This window comes from Tympanuchus pallidicinctus, unplaced genomic scaffold, assembly GCF_026119805.1.
Source record: "Tympanuchus pallidicinctus isolate F22 unplaced genomic scaffold, pur_lepc_1.0 scaffold22, whole genome shotgun sequence".
In the NCBI taxonomy this organism is placed as follows: Eukaryota; Metazoa; Chordata; class Aves; order Galliformes; family Phasianidae; genus Tympanuchus; species Tympanuchus pallidicinctus.
In genome coordinates, this window is record NW_026294739.1 from 12572279 (window position 1) to 12596351 (window position 24073).

Here is a 24073-nt window from a genome sequence, read left to right on the forward strand (position 1 = left end):
AGATACAGGGTTCCTGACAGTGTTTCAAGGTAACACTTTTTTTTAAATTTTTTTTTTTTTTTTTGGCAGATTCCATGGAATGCTGCACATGCACTGATATTTTGGAAAGTATTTTAAAAGTAATTTTCCTATGTTACTAACACCTCCCATATTGACACAAAGTAGGGTCCTATACAGTGGATTTACTACTTTTTTTTTTTATGCTTCCACATTTGCCTTGTTGCACTTGATTCACCCTGAAGAGTCCATCAAAGGCCAGGTACCTCTTCTCCTTCAATCTGTTGCTTTCAAGCAGTGTCAAAGCTTTGGCTACAGATACTTCACATTATCTGTGAGGAGCAATCTTCTTAATAAAACAAAAAGCATACATCATCCCCTTCTCTTTTCTCATGGCTTCTCCTTTTTTTCTGTAAAAGTTGACTCACTTTCATTCTTGTGTAGTTTTCCTTGGAATGGACAGTTCTGTGTACTGACAAGCTATTCTCTCAAACAGTTGTGCAAATCATTTCCTTGGGTGGCAGAAGGCACAGGGTACAGTATGCCAGCTTCTTTGTTTTGGTTCCTCTTTCAGAGGAATTCTTTTGCTGTAGTATTGTGTTTCTGCAGACTGGTTGACACACACCTTGCATCCTTTTGCATGGCAGTGGGATAGCCAAATGGCACTGAGTCTGAGGGCAAAACAGATCACAAGGATCAGCTGCAGTGGCTTAATAGGACAGCAGAAGCCCTTGGTTGGAAATTAAGTATCCTAAAGTCTTGGGCAGCATGGTGAGAATTGCTCAGGAGGGGATTTGATTTGGACTTCTTCCCATGGTGAACCAGGCCTACTTTCTTGGGCTTTTCTCAGCATGCTTCTAGCGTCAGAAAAAAAGTAGCAGCAGTACTGTGTTCCTAGACCTTTGTAGCAGATGGGAACCTTGCTTATGCCGGTCTTGCTTTTCTTTTTTTTTTTTTTTTGGCTGGTCTGTATGATCCATCTGTCCAGCAATGGCAGTGAACTGCAGAGACCTCTGACCCATCGTGTGTGTGGAAGTGGAAATAGCAGCAGTGGAAATGTCGACAGCTTGGGGAGAGCTTTGCTGGCACACGGGGTACAGAAGTGCTTCACTTGCTTTGTGCCAGATGTCTGTTTATTTCTGGCTGTTGGAATAATGCCAGCAGTGGGTTGGGTGTGGAAAAAGGGATTTGGGGACAAGGGTCAGGCCTGGCTGCTGCTCAGTGCCTTGCAGGATCTTCTTACAGCAGGAGCCTTGAGGGGAGTGTGGCTTGCTGCAGCACCCGTGGGCAGCCACATGTCCCCGGACCCCTCTCCCAACTGCTCTCTTCTTTTCACATCCATGTGAAGTATGTGTGGGTCTGGCCTCACACATGCTTGGCGTAAGCAAAGCAGTTTCAAACAAGTCTCTGAGCATGGGAAGTGCTCCTCCCAGGAAATGAGGCCAGGAGCATGATTGGAGTAAGTCAGATATGGACCACGGAGTCATGATAATGATTAGTCCTGCCCTTCCCCCTAGTTATAATTAACTGTGGTGATGTCACCCTCCATTCTGACTTCTTGCTGGCATTAATTCCAGAGCTGCAAATTTCCTGCCTTTGCATTTTAATTGCTCTCTAGGAAACTTGGAGTTTACGCTCCGTTTTTGATGCCTGCCAGCAAACTTCCTCATCAAACGCTATAGGGCCTGACCTCTGGCCTGCAGACACCCTGGATCAGGGGTATTTGCTCAGATGCTCTTTTGAGCAGGAACTTCTCAGGGTTAGAAATTCTCCCTTTGCATCTCTTGAGCTTGAGTCCTTCTATCTCTTTGCACGTTGGATTCAATATATAGAATATATCTCTGCTCCGAGAAAACCAAATCCAAAGCAACTGTAGTGGCATTTGGAGGATTTACTTTGGTATTGCACGTGATACTTTGCCTTGATCTTCATACTTGCCTTGCAGTGTTTCAGGCCCTGTGCAACTTCTCAGCTGCATGTTGGCTCTGTGCAGATCTCGACAAGGTGGTCTCGTGCCTCCTTCAGTCAAGCATCTCACAGTCAGTCTTCCTTTTGTTTTGGGTGTCTCTTCCCTTTGAAGTGGGGTGCATCTGTCACAATGGATGCAGCAGTAACACGAGGGGAACATATCCCATAATCAGGAACGTTCTGTCTAGCGAGAAGTGTTTATTATACACAACTTGTTAGGGACTGTCAGTCAACGAGGCTCCCTTTGTTTCTCCATAATGCATCATTAATGATGGCTTCTGCTATGCATTCAGATTCATTGCACACAGGGGCCTTGTGTCTGTCTCTCCATCCTCTTCCCCCTCTTCACAATCACAGGAAAAAATTAATAAATTGATTCAGGGAAGGAGAGCTATGGGCTTGCTACAGGCTATGTTTGGTGTCCTTGCTCACACTGAGTTGTACTTGACTCTGGGAGAAATCTCTTGAATGTCAGTAGAGCTATTTTGGGCTTCCTGCTTGCTTCTCATCCTGAGGAAGGGGGTGATATCTGCCAGCACACACACAAGCATGGATAATTGGCCATGTAAAGAAGGAACAGAAGTATCTCGTGAAAGTGATCTTTTAAGTGCCAGGGATGCAAATGCCACATCCTCTTCAGTTCTTATTCTCTTCCCCCCACTCCTCTGTATCTTCAAGCCATGAGATCACACTGATGGTTTGCTGACTGTCATTTTGCTTGTTCAGCCCAACATAATTAACTTGTTCTTAAAAAGAATATTTAACTCCTGCAGGGCTTGTGGCAGGTAGAAACATTTCTTAGACACTGTAAGTTCATTAAGAAAGTTATTGCCTCCTAGAATTTTTTAGGAAACCACAATTAACAAAAAGCAAACTGGAAATCCACAGTTAAGACTGATGAGAGAAGAGGCTAGCTGTGATGTGTTTTAAGTACACTTAACTGTGTGGTTTGGGATTGACTTGCTGGAGGCTCCGGAGTTGATTTTTCCATACTGTCCAAAGTTTGCAGCCTTCATCTGCAGCTGAAATTCAGGGCGCCAGCAATGGCTGGGATAATTCAGCCTTCTGGCTGCTGTCTGCTAATTGGTTTTGGTTGGCCTCCCTGTCTCATTTCTTTCTGAATGATTATCTTCAGGGCTCTTTTTTCCTTTTTTTTTTTTTTTTTAAGCAGAGAGCCAAGCCCTGGTGTGAGCTATAGATTCCAAACACTTGTTTTGTTGCTCTTCCAGGATTAGAAATGACTCATTTTCCCTCTTCCCTTTCCTGCTCTGTGGTTCTGAACCAGTTGCCTGATGTCTCTCTTGGCACCACAACTTGTTTAAGTCCCTTACTGGTGCTGCCTGCTCACACTGCACATTGCCTAGGTGTGCAAGACACTGACCTTTCATTTGTTCATATGGAGCTGATGCTTTGTATGGCTATTAGAGCAAGGAGTGGCTTATGCTGAGTGTATGATGCCCTCACAAACTTTATTTCTGCTCCATTCTCCTGTGTTTCTCCAAAGAAGATCTCTTTCTTGTCCCTGATACTTCTTCAACAGAAAGATCTGTAGCTACCTCACATCAGTCCTGAGGATACTGCATAGCTATTGGGAGGAGAAGGAATTCTGGTCAATTTCAGATGGACTTCTTTAATTCTCTCTCCCCACATCCTTGGCTGCAGGCCATCCTTGCTTGGGATTTCCCCCTGGCAAACAGCTTTGGCCAAGTGCTCCAGGCTGGAATCCAGCTTGTTCGCCTTTATCCCAAGTCTGTTGGGGCAGCCAAGCCTGGCTGTAGGCTTCTGGTATTGCTGGACAGGATCCCAGTGCTGTCCATCTATGTGGGCATCACCTCTTGTGTGTAAAAGTGGGAAAGCTATGCAGATGTCCTTTGCTACTTTACAAAAGGGGCAATCTTGCCAGTATTGCTTGTGACTGACCACTTGGCCTTCTGTCAGTGGAGCATCCTGTTCTGGAAGGCAAAGGCTGTGAGTGGGACTGTTTGAAACACCTGATATGCACAGCTGTTGCAAAAACATTTGACTATTTTCCATCTGAACAGAGTAACTCACAAAGCTGTTTCCCATTGAAAAGGAAAAATAAGATCTGATATTTCTTTTCTGGAATATGCTGTTCCATCTTCTTATGGAAACATTTTGCATATTTTTATTTGGTGTTCCTTCACTGAGCTATCAGAAATATTTTAGATTCTTCCTCACGTAAATAGTTTCAGAGGTTTTTTGGCCTCTATTTCAAGGAGAAGGAAGTCAGATTTCGGAATGTCTAAATCCTGATTTCTGCTTTCTGAACAAGTATCAAACAAATCCCGGGAGTTGTATAGTATAGACAAGCTCAGATTTTACTTTTTGTTTCCAAATTATTTCTGAGTCACACCATTTCACTGGGGTTACATTTCAACAGTTCCTTTCTGCACACTGAGGTCTCTTTCTCCCTCTTCTCAGCACTAAATCTTCTGGGGCCTCTGGTGACTCACCAGTGGAGAAAATAGCTTTTGGGGGTGGGCTGTGAAACCTGTTAATGTGTCACCATGTTTTCCCCATAATGCAGTGGAGATGAAGTGGTTCATTAGTGTGATGACTGGTAGAGATTACACAGCGTGGCAGGGATCCTAAATTCAACTCACTGGGAAGAAAGTGTGAAGGTGTAGCAACTAATCTTTTGGGGGAAAAAAAAAACCCAACAGCAAAAGGACTTTTATTGTATTCTTTGATTTGAGCTGTAGTCTCAATTCAACCCTTAAATTTCAGTAAATGTATCCTAGTATTTACTTTCTAATACTACTTCATTAGTAGGATATTCTTCAGAAAAGACTTTGCTGTGCAAAGAACTGGTGCTGAACTGCAGCTATCACACAAACTGTGTGAGAGGCGTTGCTGTGTGTGTGTGATGATGGGAGAATGACCAAAAATTGGTAGGAGGATGGAACTCTCAGTGCTGCAATCCAAGTTCTTTGAATTTTTTTCATTACCACCCACTAGATTTCCTGGCTTGTTTTTTCACAAGGTTGGAGCTATGAGCCTTGGTGATTCCCTCCTCATTCAGGGCTAGCACAGAGCAAATAATTAATTACAGAGCCTTAAATCACTACTTGAAACCGTAACATCAGATTATTGTTCCTTTTAAATGTCTCTGGCACAGGTTCACTGTCTCTGATTTTCATGTCTCACCAGTTGCTATTTTTACGTGTTTTGAATGGAAGAAGCTGCACTAAATAAAGCTGTGTGTTGTAGTAAGCATGTGTGGACTTCAAAATGGCTCCACTCTGTTGTGTGCCTTACAACCTGAATTCCCAGCTCAGCTTTTTCCTTGCCAGGAAATGTCTCCTACCTTTGAAACTCCTCTCAAGAGATAAAAGATTAGCTTGGTGCTGTCAGGAGCTGTCAATTCAGGCAATTTGAAATACATCAGCTGACTCCTGGTAGTTTTGCAGCCATCCTGCTTTCCTGTGACTGCTTCATTTCTAGCTGCTTTTGGAAGGGTGTTACGTTTGGTTGATTCTCCCTGATTACCCACACATACTTATTGCTCCTGACTGCTGCTCTCTGGCTGCTTTTTCACTGGTTGTGAAGCTCTTGGTAGCTAGCAGTGCTGCTATGAGGGAGCTTCGTTTGTAGCATGAGGGCTGGAAGTGTCGAAATTGGATTTCATTGCTCCCTCCTTGCTAACCCAGTCTGTGAGGGTGGAAACAGAGGAAGTAGAAGTTGGTATTGCTGAAAGCAGAGGCAGATGAAAAAAGCAGCTTTTATTGCCCTGAAGATCTGTCCTGTGTTTGGGTGGGTAGGAAATAAGCAGCAGGAGCTACAGAATTGCATACTCCATACTCTTTGCATACCCTTTGGCTACATCTTTCATTAGGAGCGCTTGCCAACCATCTGCTGAGCACCAATCCAGGCCACCTGTCTGTTCAGTGCTCTCTCCAGATAGGTGCTTGTGCTCTAATCTATTTCTGAGTTAAATGTTGCCATCTGAAGTATTCAGGGTCCTAGGCTGCTCCCAGAGAAGACACAGTCTGTCCACTAGAGGCTGGGATCTGTTTCTTTGCACTTTAGATTCAGTTTGTAGCATAAAATCGGTGTGGGAGAGCTAGAAGAGCTCTGGGCAGTAGGAGCATGGCAACTAGGAGGGGCATGGTCCTATTTGATCTCTGCAGTTGCCTCCAAAGCATCCTGTGTGTGAAATTACCAACTACAGGTCTTGGATAAGCTGCCAACTACTTTTTGGCTTCCTCTTCTATCTCTTAGCCTGTATTTTAACTGACACTGAGCTAGCAAGCAGTTGACCTGTGTACTCCACCTTGGAAGTTCACTGTCCTTGCTAATAATGTAGTTTCTACCAAACTGTTGTTTGAAAGATGTCCCCTTGACAACAAAGTTTCTTGGCAGGGACTGTTTTCTCTGGATGGAAGCTAAATGGAGAACTAAATGGAGAGCCTGGAAGATGCCCAAGCACTGAGAGTTGGCCTGTCTGCTATTTCAGACATCTTCAGTGGCAAAGGCAGGCGAGGGTCTGCCCACATCCAGAAATAGCAAGGTCCCCATGTGCTCCTAGGTGGGTGGGGAGGAAAACTCGTGTCACAAAGAGCATGGTATTCAAACATTGCCCCTAAGACCTTTGGGGGAGCCTTTTGTGAAGGCAGCTGATGGATGGAAGAGCAGAGACTGAGTGCTGGACTGTGTGACTGTACTGCTCCTGCATCAGCTGTGTGCTGAAAGAGGCCAGATGGAGCAGCAGGGAGGGGAGGCTGGGGAGCCCGGCCATGCAGCAGCCTGGGAAGTGGGGTGGGCAGATCAAAGCAAGGAGCTGGAGGAGGTCAGAGTGGGATAATCCTCTAACAGCATGAAGGCTGCAGCTGTTGGTGTTATAGCATGGCATTACTGAGGTTTTCTGCTACAGCAGGAATTTGCCAGCCTTGAGCACTGAGTGAAGGGGGGTGTGTCAGTCTTCCTTCCTTTGGTCAGTGCCCCCAGAGGATGTTCTGGGGCATTCAGCTGGAGGAGCCCAGATGTGTGAAGAGTTCTTGTTGGAACCTTGTCCAGCATGGAGTGCATTTGTAAGACCTGTGACACAGCTTGAAGGAAGGATGTGCTGTAATTCCTGTGCTTGATTTCCACTTTTGTCTCCCTTTGCACCAAATCGTAGCACTCTGTCTAGTCTGAATGCTTCTTTCCCTGTGCTGCAGTGAGGCAAGCAGGGCAGCTGGATTGGAGCCTCTCTCTCCAGCTCTCAGTAGGTTTTCTAACTGCACCAGTGTAAGCATGCTTTGCTGCTCTTCTGCACTGAGCCTGCAAAGAGTTTGTCTGGTTCGAAGATGTGTGAAAGGATATTAGAAAACTCAGCAGAATTGCTGGTGTGAAAGGGACACCTAGAAGGTCACAGCAACACAATGACCATTAGATCTCGGGAAAAGGTGCCCTTCAGAGCAGGGAGCTTGTTGTCCTGGAAGGTATATGCCCTGCTCTTGCCATCCCTTCAGCTGCAGGCAGATCTGTTTTTGGCATGTTTTCCTAGGATATCACTGTCCGAGGGAATAGCAGGTAGGGTTCCTCTGTCTCCTTTCTAGCAGTGCCACCCCTACACTCAATTTTTACCAAGTACATCTGTAGAGAGGTGGTGCCAATCATCCAGGGTAGAGCTCACAGGGAAGAGCAGTGAGCTGGTTTGCTAAACCTGAAACACTCAGAAGCTATGAGTTGGATTCTAAAAATAAAAGCTCCTGCTGTATTTTTATTTCTGTTCTCTTTTTTTCAGCTTTTTAAATCTTTCTGAGCCTCGTCGCCTTCAGGGTATTTTTGGTTATTTGCAGCTGTGATGGATAGAAATTGCTCTTTTTTTTTTTTTTTTTTTTTTTTTTCCTCATAAATTTAAGCTGAGACTTTTGCCCAGTCTTATGGCTCCGGAAACTGGGGTCTTCAGCAAAAAGACAGAGGCAAAAGGCCAGTAACAACTGTTAATTGGCAAATGTGGGGACTGAAAACTTGTGAAGCACCTCCAGTACAGCTTTGCTTAGTGCCAGGGCATGAACACAACGTAAGGGTGTATCTATGGCTCAGTTTGGAAGCTTTGGAAGGCACAAGTCTGGAAGTGTCTATTAGCTTGGTGCATGGAGGCGATGGATGAGAATGGATCTTCTGCATCACAGCCAAAAACGGTTTGAAGCAAAATATAACCAAGATTACTGCCCAGCTGCCAGGGACTCTTGATAGCTATCATCACAAAAATTCAGGGATGTCTCCTTTTTCTTCTCTTTGTTCACTGGAAAGTTTGAGACGTGTCTAAAACTGTGCCAGCAGTTCTGTGTGAACGAACTTGGGATGCGCTGGAGCAGGCAGATCAAATAGCTATGAAGGGTGTGAATAAGCTCCGGGAAAGAGCAAGCAGGCGGTTTGTTTAATGTTTGCTTCCCTGTGTTTGTGTGAGTCACGGAGCTGGCGGTGGTCCTGCTTTCACCTCGCAGAGAGCAGAAGTAGGTGTGCAAGAGCTGCACGCTAATTTGCTGAAAATAGCTGAAAGCCAGGCTCTTCAGATACTCACTAGAGATTGCAGCTCCTCCATCTATTGATTCTTTCTCTTCCCTCTTCATCTTACAAGCTTTTAAATGATGATAAAACAGGGGAAGAGCATGCGTGCAGCATGTGGTGTGTGGCTGTCTGCCCCAGCCCGTGCCTGGATGGATGGTATGTGCGTGTGACCTTGGCCACAAAGGACTGCAGGATGTTGTGTGGAATGGTGTGGGGAAGCAGACATTGCAGCAAGGGAGGAGGTGAAAATATCTTTCCTGTTATCCTGGGGGTTGCTGGCACGTTATGCTGTTGCCACAGCAGCATCACACACCAGCACTGCCCTCAGCAGGTGAGAGGTTTCATACCTAAGCTGATGCAGCTGGGCTGTGCTCCTGTCGTTCTCAAGCGGAAGGGGCAAAATACCAATTGGGTGCCTTGCAATTCTGCCAGCTCATAAGTGCATTCTTGTTTCTGATTTTAATCAAAAGCAGTGTTAAATGTTATGCTTTCATTAAAGCTTTGGCTTTTGGAGTCAACATGGGATGTTGTGAGAATCCTCTCTTTGCTCTCTGAGCAGAGGAAGTGCAGACTGGTAGCTTGTAGCCTGGAAGCAAAGGCAGCAAGGAACCCTGTGTTTTTTGTGTGCTCCCATGGTCCAAGTCTGTACTTGAGCTCCTGCTGCAGGCTTCAAACGCAATCATTGCCGGAGCTGCCTCTGATCTACCTGGCTGTGTGTTGGGAAAAGCTAAAAGAATGCTTTGGCTTGTAGGGAACACAGGGTGATGGACATGGAGGCAGCTCAGCTCAGCTGGGCAGAAGGGATAGTGGGAATGGCTGCTGTCCCTCAGGCTGCTGGTGTGGGGAATGCAGCTGTGGTTTGGGGCTCTCTAAGGCAGAGCTGTTTACATGCTGAGCATCTAAAGCAGGCAAGAGTCAGCCATCCCCCAGCATTTGTCCTTCATTCAATCAAGCGATTGCTTCTTAGCAGTGCAGGCTCCCCTGAAGCCTGATTCCTGTATTTTCTCCTTGCCTCGAGCAATCTTTGCTTCACTTGTTTCCATATTTGTTTCTTTATTTTACATAAACTCTGGTCTTAGGCCTATGAGCTGAAATATGCTTCTGAACTGCTGCAATTTTGCTTAAAACTCAGTGTTCAACAATTGTTCCTCAGGGAATCTGGGGGGCATGTGAAGGCACTGTTTGCTCTGGTCACTTTATTTGCATCTTCTGGTTCCTCTGCTACTTGGCACACGTGGGCCTCCCCTCAGAGACCTTTGTGTCCCTGCTACCTGACCTCCACAAAGAAGGGGGCTGTAGACTATCCTTTCCACCCATCCTCCTTGCAGCAGGAGATCTGCTACTCATTGTGTCTCACTGCTGGACTGGGCTGACACAAGCCCTGCACAATACTCCTTTTCTTCTAACTAGGTTGGAATTAAAAAATAAAATGAAATAAAATTTAGAGATTCAGAGTTATCCATCCACATCCCTGTTTTCTAGACTGCAGACCAAAGAAGGGATGGGGTAGGGAACAGCATGACAAGGCACCCTGCACTGTGCCCTGGAGCATCAACGAAGCTATGCCATCTGGAGTGCTGTCTGGGGTGATATTCCAACACTTGGAAAGCTGTTCTGTACCTTGAAATGGGCTCATCTGGACTGCATCTGATAATTGCTTCTGTTGAGCCAGGAAGAGAGACATCCGTGCAGTATCTCCCTTGAGATCCTCTGAGCAGCATTTCTAGGACAGGATCATTCTGGGATGTTTCTTCTAATGAGAAACATGTTTGTGTCATTCACAAAGGTTTCAGCTGGCTTACACCTAACAGGTGGGTGTAACAACAGCTATTTAAATGCAGCTTCAGACGTGTTTGTAGGCAACACAGCATCCCTTGAGGGCTGCTTGCTACAGTGCGTGCAGTGGCAGCTTTCCACATTGCTGTAACTAGTCTACAATTCCTGTGGACCCAGAGGGTATTTGGTTTTGTTCTGTTTGTGCTCTCTCATCCCGGATGTGTTATGCACTGCCAGATATTCATAGAATCATAGAATGGCCTGGGTTGAAAAGGACCACAATGATCATCTGGTTTCAACCCCTCTGCTATGTGCAGGGTTGCCAACCATTAGAACAGACTGCTCAGAGCCACATCCAGACTGGCCTTGAATGCCTCCAGGGATGGGGCCTCCACAACCACCTTGGGCAACCTGTTCCTGTGTTTCTCTCTCTATCTGTTACAGCAGACGCAAAGGCTGCAGTAAGTGCACCCACTGTTCAGGATATGTTCCCTCACTTGCCCATAGCTCAGCTGACACATGAACCATCAGCATTGCATATGAAGTCTTGCTTTATTTAACCTCCTTGCCATTTCTGAAAAGCACTGCTCACAGCAGAGGGTCTGTATGTTAAATTGCCGAGGAGTCACACTGACAAAACAGTAATAAAATGTCTTTCAGTAGGGAGCTAGTTCAGGCTTCTAAGTGCTTCTGCTATTTAGCTCCAAATTTATTTAGTTCAGAATTTTTTATCGACTGGATTAAAGCATGCAGAAGTGCTTTAAGGACGGTGGGTTTTTTTCTTAATGCTGCTTTTTTCTTCACCATCTCTGGGTGGGCTCTCATTTATCGTCCTGAAACAGCTCCAAAGCCTCACTGCTGCTCCTCAGATGGATAGCATGGATGGATGAATGTTCATTCTTAGGTGACCTTCTCTGGTTACTCTTGACATATTCTCTCTGCTCTGAGGATGAAAATAAATAAGGGGAAGTGATTAGTTAAGTGTTAGAAACATCTTCTAGGGATGTTTCTGACTGAACACTGGAGCTTTCTTATTGAGAGTGAAGTACCTGCAGGTGAACCACTCCTGGGCATGAGCACGACTGCGTGCTTGCTGTGTTTGCTTGCTTTTAGAAAACCTGAATTCAGAACTAAATTTACCTGTAATTATTCATTTGAAGCAATGCTCCTTCTGTAACTTATTAAAATGCATTAGCAAGGAATTTGTAATGGTGCTTCTATAAACAGCAATTGTTCTGCTTTGAAGCCGCGATGCACGTTGCCTGTGCTGTTCTGCTGCTGTGCAAAGTGGCCTAAATGCTCGAAGAGAAATGACACAAAAGGAGCACAGATGGCTTGGGAAAAACGCTGGCCTTTCCCCTCGATCATCACAGGCTGGAAATCTGGCATTAAATAGGATTTGTAGTCAGGTTTGCTGTCTGTCTTCTGGCTTATCTGCGCTTAAACTTGCATCTTGCTTGCACTCTGTGTGCTGAGTGCTGCCAGGGGGCTTCTAACACACACTGGATGAAAATCATCCACCAAATGTGTTGTGGTAAGAGATAGCCTGATGCTATAGGTCTCATCCTCTCCCGTGTTGCGATAATTGCGTCAGAGCTGCCTTTCTCTTCTCTATAAACCCCGGCAGGTGGCAGGGGGAGATGTCTGTCTGCCTGAACGTGGCTTCATCCCTTACCCGAACTGCAGCGTGAAAACTCCGCCGCCTTTTGTTATTCGGCGGTCCTTTTTCTCTTTGCTCCCAACCCACAGCCCGCCTCCCTGGTGCGTTTGTGCCATCTGCTGACCGCAGCGGTGACTACACGCACCGGGCTGACCGGATTTTTTCCCTGCTCTAGAGATTTCGTTCATGGAAGAATGAAAGTGTCATTATCAACGGGGAATGTTTTCTGCCTTCTTGCTAAGGTGGCTGGGGAACTAGCAGTAAAGTTTGAAATGGGGTTTGAACCTCAACGTTACTGTTTCAAGAGCTAGATGTAGAGCAGGATGTGTGAGGCTTGGGAAAGGAAGATGTTTATTGGCGTCAGGATTTCAAAGCCATCTTTCTGAGAAGGGGCAAAACAGCGTTTCTTCCTGAAACACAAAGCTCTGTTGGATAGTTTTTTGCTTACTTTCAGAGCACTCAGTATAATGTGGGTAGGGGAAACAGTGGTTTACCAATTGTGCATTACAGGGTCGTTCTCATGGTGCCTCATCTGTAGGCAGAGAATGCCTGAGCACAAGCAAACATTGCCCCTTTGGGAATCAACACTTTGGCCCCCTTCTGGGCTATGCCTGTGGGGAAAGGTTGGCTGATGTCAGAGCTTAGCATAGAGATGCCCCAGGACCTATTCAATGAGAGATCTGCCCCTGGTAGAGAAGCAAACCTAGGAGTTTTTGTTCTGCCTTATGGCAGCACGCCTCCTGGTGGGTTGTTCTGTGAGCCAGGGAATGCAGAGCAGTGTGTGTGTGGGGGGGGGGTAGGAGAACTTCCTGGGGCCTCGGGTCTGCAAGGGAAGCAGGTCCTTCCTCTGTACTGTTCAGGGCTGCAAAGAGATATGACATTCTCTCTGCCAAACCCTTCCCAGAATGCAGCCAGAAACAAACAAGTAGGATTGTGCTCAGATGTTCTGTAGGCATCAGCTGTGCGGCAGCTTTGTGTGACTCCAGGGACAAGCATCCTTGTTAAAGAGCCAGCTTGCACCCTCGTGTTTCTGCCTTCAGCCTTGTGCGATTAATTCTATTGACTGTGTTAGCAAATTTAAGAGGTCTATAATCTCCTTTGTTTGTCCATTAATCGTGGGCCGGGGGGCCAGCTGCCAGTGGGAAGCCTGCAAGGACAGCATTAGTTTTTGCTTTCTGTGTAGCAGGATGGGAAGGATGCAGGCAGTATCCGTTCCTGTTGTGTTGGCTGGGAAGTGCTTTCATGCAAAGGGTAGCAAACCTTGTGGTACATCCATGGGGGAATTTCACAAAGTATTTTCACAGTAGCATTTGTGAAATATATGTGAGATACTGTAAAATATAGGTGAGATCTCTAGCTACTTTCACATGAAAAGGTCAGCGTTCTCCGTGTACTTGACTTCTGAGGAAAAGTTCTTTATCAGCACTGTGAACAAAGCTTTGTAGCATTTTTTGTTACTGCTACAGATACAGTAGGGAATTTGTGGCTTAAAATTAAAATGTAGGAGAATAAAGAATATGGTTTAATTTTGAGAGAAGCAACAGTTCTTCTAGGACAAAATATAACATAGATACAGTCTTTTTCCTTGAAGCTTACTACTGGAGTAATGTGGAGAGTGTAAACAGCATTTATTTTCCTTGCATTTTCAGGGGAAATCTAAGTGGAACAACTGAAAGTATAAGAATCTTTGGTTTGAATTTGGAAAGCGAGCTGCCTTTCTTCTGTTTTCCTTGCAAAAAATGCCTGAAGAAGATGATATTTAAGGATCTCACTGGTATTGTGCGAGCTGCCTTCATGAATGTTTGAACTGAGGAAACAGCCTCCTAAAACTGGGGGGTTTGGTGAATGGGATCCCACTCCACTGAGCTGGTCAGAGACACCTGGCTGAAGCAGCCCTGACAGGAGGTGGTGTCTGAAGAATTTGCTTTGGTTGTCATCAGCTTCCCACTTTTGCTCCAATTTTCCCAGCTTCTGGGCTTCCTGGACTGGCTGTGCTGCTAAGAGATCCTTGCCAGCGGCTCAGATGCATTTGGCTTGTCTGTCTTGTTTCCCACTTTTGGTTAAAAGTTGTGTAAAAGGAGCCAGGCCAGGAATGGATTCATGGAGTCCAGGGGCTGCACAGTGGATTTGGTTCATGTCTTCTCCACCAGCTTCCTCTGGAGGGCTTTTGAAGGCATCTGCTTTCCATCTGCACTTGGAGGAAGAAGCTCGGCTCTGCCCTGAGTATTTTTTAGGGGCTGTGTGATTTCCTGGAGTCCTCCTTTGTTTCCCCCTCTACTGACCTATCCCATGGTGTACAGCTAAATAGATCTAATGAAAATTATTGAAAGGAGTGCAGTTGTGATCATGTCACTTTCCCCAGGAGCTAAATGTGATGGATTTCAAGAGAGAATCCAGAATAGCAGATTAAATTACAGCTGTGGTTATCTGTCCACCTTCTTATGGCTACTTGATGTGCACACCCCATATGTAAGTTCTAGATTGGCTGTGTAATTACTGAAGAGTTTTTGAGTCAAGGACAAACCTGATGCTCTGTGACAAGGTAGAGCTGTGGTTACAGAAAAGCAGACACTGAGGATGGGCAACATTGGTTCAGGTTCAGTTCATAAGGAATGGTGCTGTGATCTTAGTGCATTTGTGGTGGAGGCTCTTGCGTTATTTACAGGACATGAGGGTGTGATGGCATTTCTCAAGGCGTAGCCCACTGCCTGGCACCAGCATGTAAAGTGTTGTAGAAACTTAGCCTGCTCAGGACAGGCAATCAAATACCAGACAGCAACTAAGAAAAGCATCCCAGAGGAACCTAAAGTGCTTTTGCAACCTTGGAGTCAAGTTCTGCTCGACCTGTACACATGCTGCTCTTAGTGGTTTGCACACCAGGTTAGGCAGGGAGGGCCCTGCTGGTGGCCAGAGCTGACTCAGTGCATCAGGAAGAGCTGAGGACTCTTCTCTCCATAGCCTTCCCCTGTCCTACTTGCTCTGTTCTTTTCCAGTGTTACCAATGCCCTTTGTAAAGCGGTGGGAGCAGTGTTGGCTTCTTTGGGTGGAATATCCTGCAGGGAAACTGAATGGTGGGGAGAAGTGCTTCATTGTGTTGAACAAACCGGTGGTGGAGTGTGGCTGCTGTAGCAACTAGGACTGCCATGGTGCCCAGAGGACTGTGAAGACTCCTTTCCATGTAGTGTGTGGTGCTGGCCACCTCATTTCACATAGGGTGTGGCAACACCAGGTGCTGACGAAGACAATTGGTGTTTGAAGTGTGAGTAAGCTGTCATTTTGGATGTAGAGAGAACTGACTGACTCAGCCTTGTAAAATCATGAATGAACTGTGGAAGGTGCTGTGGTTAGGTCAGTTTCTCCATTTCCTACCAAGCTGACAAAAGGAAATACATTTTGACACAACGTACTTTGTGAAACACAGTGCTGCAAGGCACTGACTGTACCAAAAGCACAAATGATAAGGAATGCAGTGAGAGACATCCCTAGCAGGCAAGTCCGTCAGGGTGCTAAAGGTGCCAATGCTTCCTCTGCCTTGGGAAAACCCAAGTCCATCCTGTTCTTTCTTCCTTTTCTTTGTCAACTGCTCTCAAACTTTGTCACTCAGATTCTTCAGACCCTAAAGCACCTCTTTAACTTGTGGTTTAATTATTTGCTGGGTTTTCAGCTTGCAAAGGCTTTGATCACAGGTTAATGTGAATCTGTGGTAAGATCACTGAATAAGCAGAATGACAGGCTGGAAACCTGACATTGTTTTATCGACTTTTAAACTCTGCAATATCCAAAGAAGAGTTGCACAGAGATTTAGGAGCTTCCTCTGAAAGTGCCAGGTCAGCTCCAGGATCTGTCTAGCTTCTGGTTTTGGTGCAAGGCTGGGTTTGGATGTTTGTGATGATGCATTTTCCACCTATCTGCATTGGCATACAGGATTTCAGCTGGATGGGTGGCTTCCACAACAGCACGTGGGTGCTGGCAAAAAAAAAAACTGGGACACTATTTTTAAGATTGCTTTTAAAGGACACTCTGGAGAAAAAGAAGCTGACTTTTATAAGGGGGTGCTCAGCCCCTGCAGTGTGTTCTGTCACCATATCACAAGATTTCTAAAAGGAGCAGAATCAGTAGGACACTGGCATATCGGTCTGCAAAGAGCAGCTTCCTTTGCTTACCCCCCATGTTTGACTAAACTGGCATCACACGGCTCGGTCTCCCCACTTCCCTCCCACCCTCTGTCTGCTTCCGCCGGCAGTCCTCTCAAAATGTGCTTTGTAACTCAAGGCTCTCCTAAAGGGCTGACTCTTTCAGTTCTGTGTAACAAAAACTTGTGCTGCTCAGAAATAGATTTGCACCTAGCAAGAAAAATCAATGCAACCCAGCTGGCCTCCAGTTCCTGTCTTAAAGAAGCCCCTAAAATTCAACACACGTCACATGGGCATAGCTGGGGGACCTCTGCAGGGAGCTTTCCTTTGAACAACGTTCCTTTTCTGCAGGATCTGCTGTTTGCAGCAGAATTGTCAAGAAACCACAGAGTGCCTATCTAGTGTATTTACTAAAAATGACAAAAGCTTTTAGTTTTCAACCAGCCTGGGGTGTCTTGGTATTTCTTTCAGCAGCTAAGGGTAAGAACTGCCTGGCTGAAGTGAAGTTATCCTGAGATTTATCTCAGATTTACAAATCAGTTCTCTTCTAATAATACCTGATGTGCATTTAGTGCTGTCTGAGCATTCCCAAAAACTTTCTGAGCATCCAGGAGGTCAAACTTCCTTAGCTTTTGGGTCTAAGGAAGGTAATGATTTTATACAGAAAAATTTGGCATGCTCAAGGTTAACCACGCAGCTGTGTAAAACAGGGAGGGAAGAGGCCTGATTCTGCTGGGTCTTTTGGTCAAATTACCAGGAGAAAGAAGGGAGGCAATGTGGTGTATGTGGGGGATCTCTAGTTCTCTCTGTAGAAGGACAAATCCCATATGCCAAGGGAACAGGCACCTAACATAGTGTTTTATGGACATCATAATGGCGGAATGAGTACTATCTCCACCTTCCTGAGCTCCCTGCCTACCTGCGGATGCTCAGCTCTGCTTTCTCACAAAGCACGGCTTATTTCCCAGCAACATATTTCTACATATCTTGGAAAACACTCTGGAGTTGGGGCATATGGTTCCACAGAGCAAACTGCCCTACAAGGGACATATGCTTCCTCTGGCTTGAAGTGCAAATCAAATGAGGGCAAATAAGATCTACTGGATCAAAAGCAATTCCCAGCATTTCTGGATCCTCAGAGACTGAGTGCTTTCTGGAACCCCTCTGGAGAGCTTTCTTGTGTGAGAGTTCACTGGGGCCAGTCTACCAAGGAGTTTAAACATACAGCCCTTTTGATATCAGCGGGGACTTAGGCTGATTTCTTTAATAGGGAGAATGTAGCTATGTTTCTTCCCAGGTGCTGTCTGATGCTTGCTTTCTTTTTCTTTCAATCTGATTACCAAAAAGGCTGCTTAAGACAATAGGCAGATTTGTGCAATGCTGGCTGCAAGTAGCAGGAGACCTCTGCTAGAGCACAGGGTAATGGCTTGGAGAGGGCATGTTCAAATGCAAGGTCAACCAATGAGTAGTGCCAAAGCACATCATTGCTATTGATTGAGGAAACGAGTACCCATCCACTTTGCTTTGTGGAGATCAAGTTACTGCAAAATGAACAGGGAAAGGAAGGTATCAATGATTTAAAAAAAAAAAAAAAAGAAAAGAAAAAGAGCTCAGGTGTTGGATTTCTAGAGAAAATCTCAACTTCTGTAGGCTGGGAGCAATCAATTTTGTCCAGTTCTTCCTTACCTGTATTCTGTCTATGTACACATGATGAAGTTGGAACTATGTGGTCTGTAAGATCCTCTTCCAAACTAAGCTATTGTATGATTCTGAGTATGTAAAGCATCCAAGTGTCTCAGTTCTTTCAGTCCTTCACAGACTGCACCCTGGACCTGAGCCAAACCCACACCACCTTGTCCCTGTGCATGTGTTGCAGGAGGGACTGTCTAACTTGTGGTCTCCGCAGCTTATGGGGAGCATTCAGGCTATGCAGGAGGAGCAGGCGATGTAGGGGGCAAGGAAGATGATGTGAGCTGTGTACTGCTTGAACTAGCAATGATTGCATATATATATGCATATTGGGAAGGAAGCTATCGAGAAGGAACCCAGAGAAGGAAATGCATATGTTAGAAAAAAAGTTTTTGCCTATTTTTTTTTCTTTTCTTGGGGTGAGTTTCTCCAAAGACAGATCTGTTCCTTCTTATTTACACAACGCTGGGCATGAAATAGCAGCAGATCCCAGAAGGTGCTGCAATGGCTATGAAATCAGTTCATCTGAAATTCTGCGGTGCATGGAGAGCATCTTTGTGTGGCTTTTTTTCCACAAACAGATTAACCTCTGTCACATATGCATCAGAGTCCCAGATCATTCAAAGACGCATCCTAAATCTGGGTGTAACGTAAAGCTAAAATCTCTCTCCGTCTTTTCTTCTTCCCTTTGCATCATAATGCTTGGAAAGGAAGTAAATCCTGCTTTCCTGCTTCTGAAAGAAGGATGAAGGGAACTCATTTGCTCATCTGCACTACTCTGAATTGGCTGATTAATAAACTAACCAGCAAGCTTGGACTACAGTTACTCCTCCTTATTTTCATATTCCTTGCCTTCCTCGTGGTTGTACGCATAGTTACTCAGTTGTTTGTTATGATGCCAAGTTTTGTATCTTGGGAAGGTCTTAAATTAATCACCCAGCTAAGAAAATGAACACAGATTTCTTACATAGCAAAGTGCAGGCTTTGCTGAGGACTTTTTCAAAAGAGCATCATACAAGGGATGGTTGCAAACTGCATGTTTTGCCTGGTAGCAGCAAGAGTTGTCTTAAATGTCTGTGAATCTACTCTGATGCCACAAGAGTAGGTGGGTAATTCTACTAAAATAAAAAAAGTTTGATCCTATGACTACTGGGTTCAGTCTTTACAGACAACTTTATTGGGCATCTGCAAAATTCACAAGATTATCTGTAACCCCTTCTAACTTCTGGCATGGAGACAGGAAGATGAAAACCCAAAGGGCCTGCTGATGCTCTTAACTTAAGGACTTATGTGAGCTACCAGTCTTGATGTTCTTCTACATATTTTCTATGTGTTTGCACTTACATACCTGTTTCTGCTGTGTGTGCATGTGATTCTCTCAGCTTACTCTTGGGTTATTGGAACTTGAGAGGAAAGCTTTGTGGCAAGACATTGTATGCCATACAGTGCTGGCTAATGGGATTCTTTGAAATCTTTTCACATATCAAATAAATTTGTAAGTAATGAAGTCAGGCTGAACGTACTGCAAACCCCAAAAGCCTTGTTGAATCCTGAATTTGGCTGTCCCAACTATTTATAGAACACTCTATGCTTATTCTAAATATGTTTTCCTCAAGGGGACCTCATCTCAACTCCTTGCTCCACAGCCCAAATTGGATCAGCAATGCTGCTGCGATCTGTTAGCAAAAATTCCTTCTCTAGTTCTCTGTCAGAGTTGCTGATGTTCCTGGGGCAGACCTTGAAATGCTGTGACAGGCAGCGCTCAGGGGTTTGGATTTAAACTCTGCAGCCATCCAGGAAGAGATTTTGATGATGTATGAGACCACTTCCTGTAGCCACTGCTTGACTGTTTTTATGTTCCTCCTTTGCTGGTAGGTCAAGACTACAAGGGTTGACTATGGCCTAAAGCAGTACTTGCACTGGGCCAAGGTCAGGATTTAAAGGCAGTGAGTGTGTCAGTGCTGTCACCAGAAGTCTCTAGAAGTCATGTCAATTTAGGTACCCTTTAAAAATCCTGTTATTCTTGGTGCAAGGAAGAAGTGACTGCTGCTTACTTGGCCTGTGTGCTCCTTAGGGTAACATTGCATCTAAGCCTCAGAAGATGTCTTTGTGGTTGATGGAGACTCTTCTTGGTAATCTTCCTTAAATGATGGATGGGGCAGCGTGTGGCAAGATCACAAAATGGGATTTTGTGCTTGGGACTTAGCAGGAGGAGTTCCTTAGCACGCCTCCAGAGCAGTTTCCTTCTCTTGCAGCCTCTGGAGCTGCATGAAATTAAATGGGTTATATCCTTACCTGTCTGGCAGGAAAATCACCCCAACTCAATGCAACAAAATGGACATGGTCTCTTGCTCTGGAGAGCAATAGAACAGGTGGAATATATTTTACAAGGTCCTTCACATGGAGGATTTCGCAGTAACCTCAAATATTGCCACAAGATGCATTCCCCTGCACACATAGACCTTTCTTTGTGGTCTCCTCAGCTCTCCCAAGGATTGGTGCATTTCACTATGGTGAAATGTGTCTGCCTCCTGGGCTGACAGTTGAGTGGGCAGCTTGCCTCACTATGCTTCTGGCTAGTTATTCCCACTACCGTGTATCTAAACTTGATTTCCTTGTAATGTAAGGTCAATTTTAAGCCTAATCTGAACATTGAATGACGTGGTAATGTCTCAGCTGCTGCATGGAGTTTCTCCTTATTCTGCTGTTTCTGTTCTGTGAACAGAGTACAGTGGTATATATAGCACAGAGTGAAAAACTGGCTTTGTGCAACTGATACGGGCAGTGCAGGGTGAGGGGAAAGTGCCTGGTTTTCATGATGAAAATAGAAATCTGTCTTCATGTCTGTACTCTGGGAAGCTGATCAGATGTATTACGAAGTGATACTGTCACCACAGCTTGAAGAACTAATTTCAGAGCTGGCTTCTATCCTTCCTGGTAGTTTAATATCCATTTTCCTATAAGAGGAGGACGTACTGCCTCTGTTCACACTGCCTTGCTAATCACAGAATTGTAAAGTCTGACCTGCTTGAACTAATGCTTTGTAGCTACCCATTCACTCATGTGCAGACCAGCCCCCTGATGCCCATTTTCTGCTATTCTTATACTACAGAGATAATAGGAACGGTGAGTCAATTAATTCCATGAATTTCTCTTTTCTTTTTGAAGTGTTTGTCTACCGTGGAAATTAGGAACATATGCTAAAATACTGGCTTAGAGAATACTTGAGAAGTTAAGCTTAGTCCTCAAAGTAGCCTTGCTATGTTTTGCTGGAGGCGCTTGATTTTTTCCATTGCCACCAGTGTGATGTTTAGAACAGACCACACTCATTCCCAGGAGTGCAGGGAAGTGCTGCTCTGAGTCAGGTGGGACTGAAATTGGGCTGGTGCTGGAACTGGTGTGCATTATATGTTGCACTAACAGCAATGAATACCCCTGCCTGTTTTTTTTCCTGCTGGGCAGGAAATGGGTTATAGATCTGTTTAAATCCTTTATCCCAAATCCGTTTGCCTTCTCATCAATGGATTCTCTTTCTCTCTTTTGCAGGCATGGTTCAGAAACTTGACCAGAAGCTTCCTGTAGCCAATGAGTACCTGCTCCTTTCAGGTGGTGTGCGGGAAGGCGTGGTGGACATTGATCTTGATGAGCTGAATGTTTATGCGCGAGGCACAGACTATGACATGGACTTCACCCTGCTGGTGCCTGCACTGAAGCTGCATGACCGCAACCAACCGGTGACGCTGGACATGCGCCACTCGGCGCTGTGCCACTCCTGGCTGAGCCTGCGGCTGTTTGATGAAGGAACTATCAGCAAATGGAAGGATTGCTGCACCATAGTGGACCATATCAACGGAGCTACCAATTACTTCTTCTCTCCAACTAAAGTTGCGGACTGGTTCTATGACTCCATTAGCATTGTCCTCTCTGAGATCCAGAAGAAGCCTCAGCGAGGGATGCCAAAGGTGGAGAAGGTAGAAAAGAATGGGACGATCATATCCATCATCTTGGGAGTGGGCAGCAGCCGAATGCTGTACGACATTGTTCCTGTGGTGTCCTTCAAAGGCTGGCCAGCTGTGGCCCAGAGCTGGCTAATGGAGAACCACTTCTGGGATGGAAAGATCACAGAGGAGGAAGTCATAAGTGGGTTTTACTTGGTGCCTGCGTGTTCCTACAAGGGGAAAAAGGACAATGAATGGAGGCTGTCATTTGCCAGAAGTGAAGTTCAGCTGAAAAAGTGCATCTCCAGCAGCCTCATGCAAGCCTATCAAGCCTGCAAAGCTATCATCATCAAATTGCTGTCCCGCCCCAAAGCCATTAGTCCATATCACTTGCGGAGCATGATGCTATGGGCTTGTGACAGGCTACCAGCCAACTACTTGGCCCAGGAAGACTATGCCGCCCACTTCCTCCTGGGTCTTATTGATGATCTCCAGCACTGCTTGGTCAACAAGATGTGTCCTAACTACTTCATCCCCCAGTGCAACATGCTGGAGCACCTCTCTGAAGAAACCGTCATGCTGCACGCACGGAAGCTGTCCTCAGTCCGCTCAGACCCCGCTGAACACCTCCGAACTGCCATCGAACACGTCAAAGCAGCCAACCGGCTAACGCTAGAACTCCAACGGCGAGGCAGCACCACCAGCATCCCCTCGCCACAGTCAGATGGAGGGGACACCAACCAGCCTGATGACCGACTAGCCAAAAAGTTGCAACAGCTAGTGACTGAGAACCCAGGGAAGTCCATCTCCGTCTTCATTAACCCAGATGATGTCACAAGGCCCCACTTCAGAATCGATGATAAATTTTTCTGAGCTTTCGTCAATGTTTTTGGGGATTTTTTCTTCTGTTTCATTATTTTGAAATACTTACAGCGTGCAGGTTTTTTCAGTTGTTTTTTCCTTATGACTTAGTCTCTTGTTTTTTACATATCCAGCATAGATTGGATCTGTTGAGAACAATCTGAATAAATTATAATTCCTGGTTCTGCAGGACGGTGCAGATTTTGAAATAGTACATTACAATTTCATATGCTGCTTTGTTGGGTTTTTTTTTTTTGTTTTTTTTTTTTTTGAGGCATCCATCTGCATTTGTGAGTAGTTTCTAAAGGAGAACATACACTATAGACATACATACCAGTGTTAGACAGATTTTTTTTTTTTTCAAGCTTCCAGAATTTCTCTATACTGTTGGACCCCTGAAAAGGAGAACTCACTTTCTGCTGTGTAGGAAATTCACTTTTTATTTTTTTTCTCCATGAGCTTCCATCACCCTAAAGAAATGAGAGAGACTTTGGGTTGGAAAGCACTATTGGTAATTTGATGAGGCCAAATCTAGCGGGCTGAAGCCCAGTTTGTCTGTTCTTCACACTTTTCCTACCTGGGGAGAATGCTGACTTTAGAGATATTGATGGTTTTGGGAGGAAGAGTTGTTTCTGTTTTGATCTACTTTTTGAATGTAATTGTTCATAATTGGACCTTGTGTAGTCCAGAGGGTTGTTTCTGCTGCTTTCCCGTGCGGAATAAGGTTATGGAATGTTAGTTTTAGTGTGTGTAATTATTCAAAGCCTTATTTAAATTCTATTAAAGAACATACCATTATAAATGTTAATTGCACTAATGAAATCTCTGCCATTACCTCAGTCCCACTGTTTGTGTTTCTTTCATGAATTAGCATCTGTTATTAGGTACCAGTATTGCGGAATGCTCAAGGCCCTTTGGGTCTCATGGTTTCAGGTGATCTCTTGATTGTCTTTTGTAAAAGACTTCCTTGTTAGCCCTGCGATGTTTGAGAAGTCAGGTTTATGCACTGGCGTATTTCTTTGGATGCGTGTCGTGTGTTGCAGTGCATATTGCATTAATATGTATTGCATGTTGTTGAAACAAGATAAAGACGTAATGCTAAAGAAGTGGTACGTGCAAAGTGAATCGGCCAGACCTCGAGCAAAGGAGCTGTCTTGCTTCTCTAATGCATGTATGAGGTCTGATCCTTCATGGCATTTACCATTCCCGTGACTCCCATGGACTTTTCTGACTCACCGTGGGACATGAGAGATCTTACTTTGGTCTCTTGTTTGCAGAAATTGTTTGTATGTAAACTTGTAGTGCGACAGTAACGAGGGTTAGTCTGAGCCAAAAATAATTCTAAGTATAATAATAATATCAAGGATGATAATTCCAAGGATTCCAAGTTCAAGGATAGAGTGGCTTTTTTGTGCCTGGCTGGCCAGTGACTGATATTTAGGCCTTAAATCAGCAATTTGGGCTTATTGATTTTCCCAGAGAAGCTGTTCTGATCCAAACTTGATGCATGTTTTAAAATATGATGATTAGAG

General features: G+C 45.0%; 1 protein-coding gene across 1 annotated transcript in view; it reads left to right on the top strand.

The window, feature by feature from the left end:
- MB21D2 (Mab-21 domain containing 2) overlaps positions 1 to 23343 on the top strand; it is a 49366-nt gene extending 26023 nt beyond the window's left edge. Inside the window, exon 2 of the mRNA XM_052686143.1 lies at positions 21289 to 23343. Coding sequence (XP_052542103.1) covers positions 21289 to 22553 — 1265 coding nt within the window. The 3' untranslated portion in view covers positions 22554 to 23343. The remainder of the gene's footprint in view (positions 1 to 21288) is intronic.
- Positions 23344 to 24073: the final 730 nt, after the last annotated feature.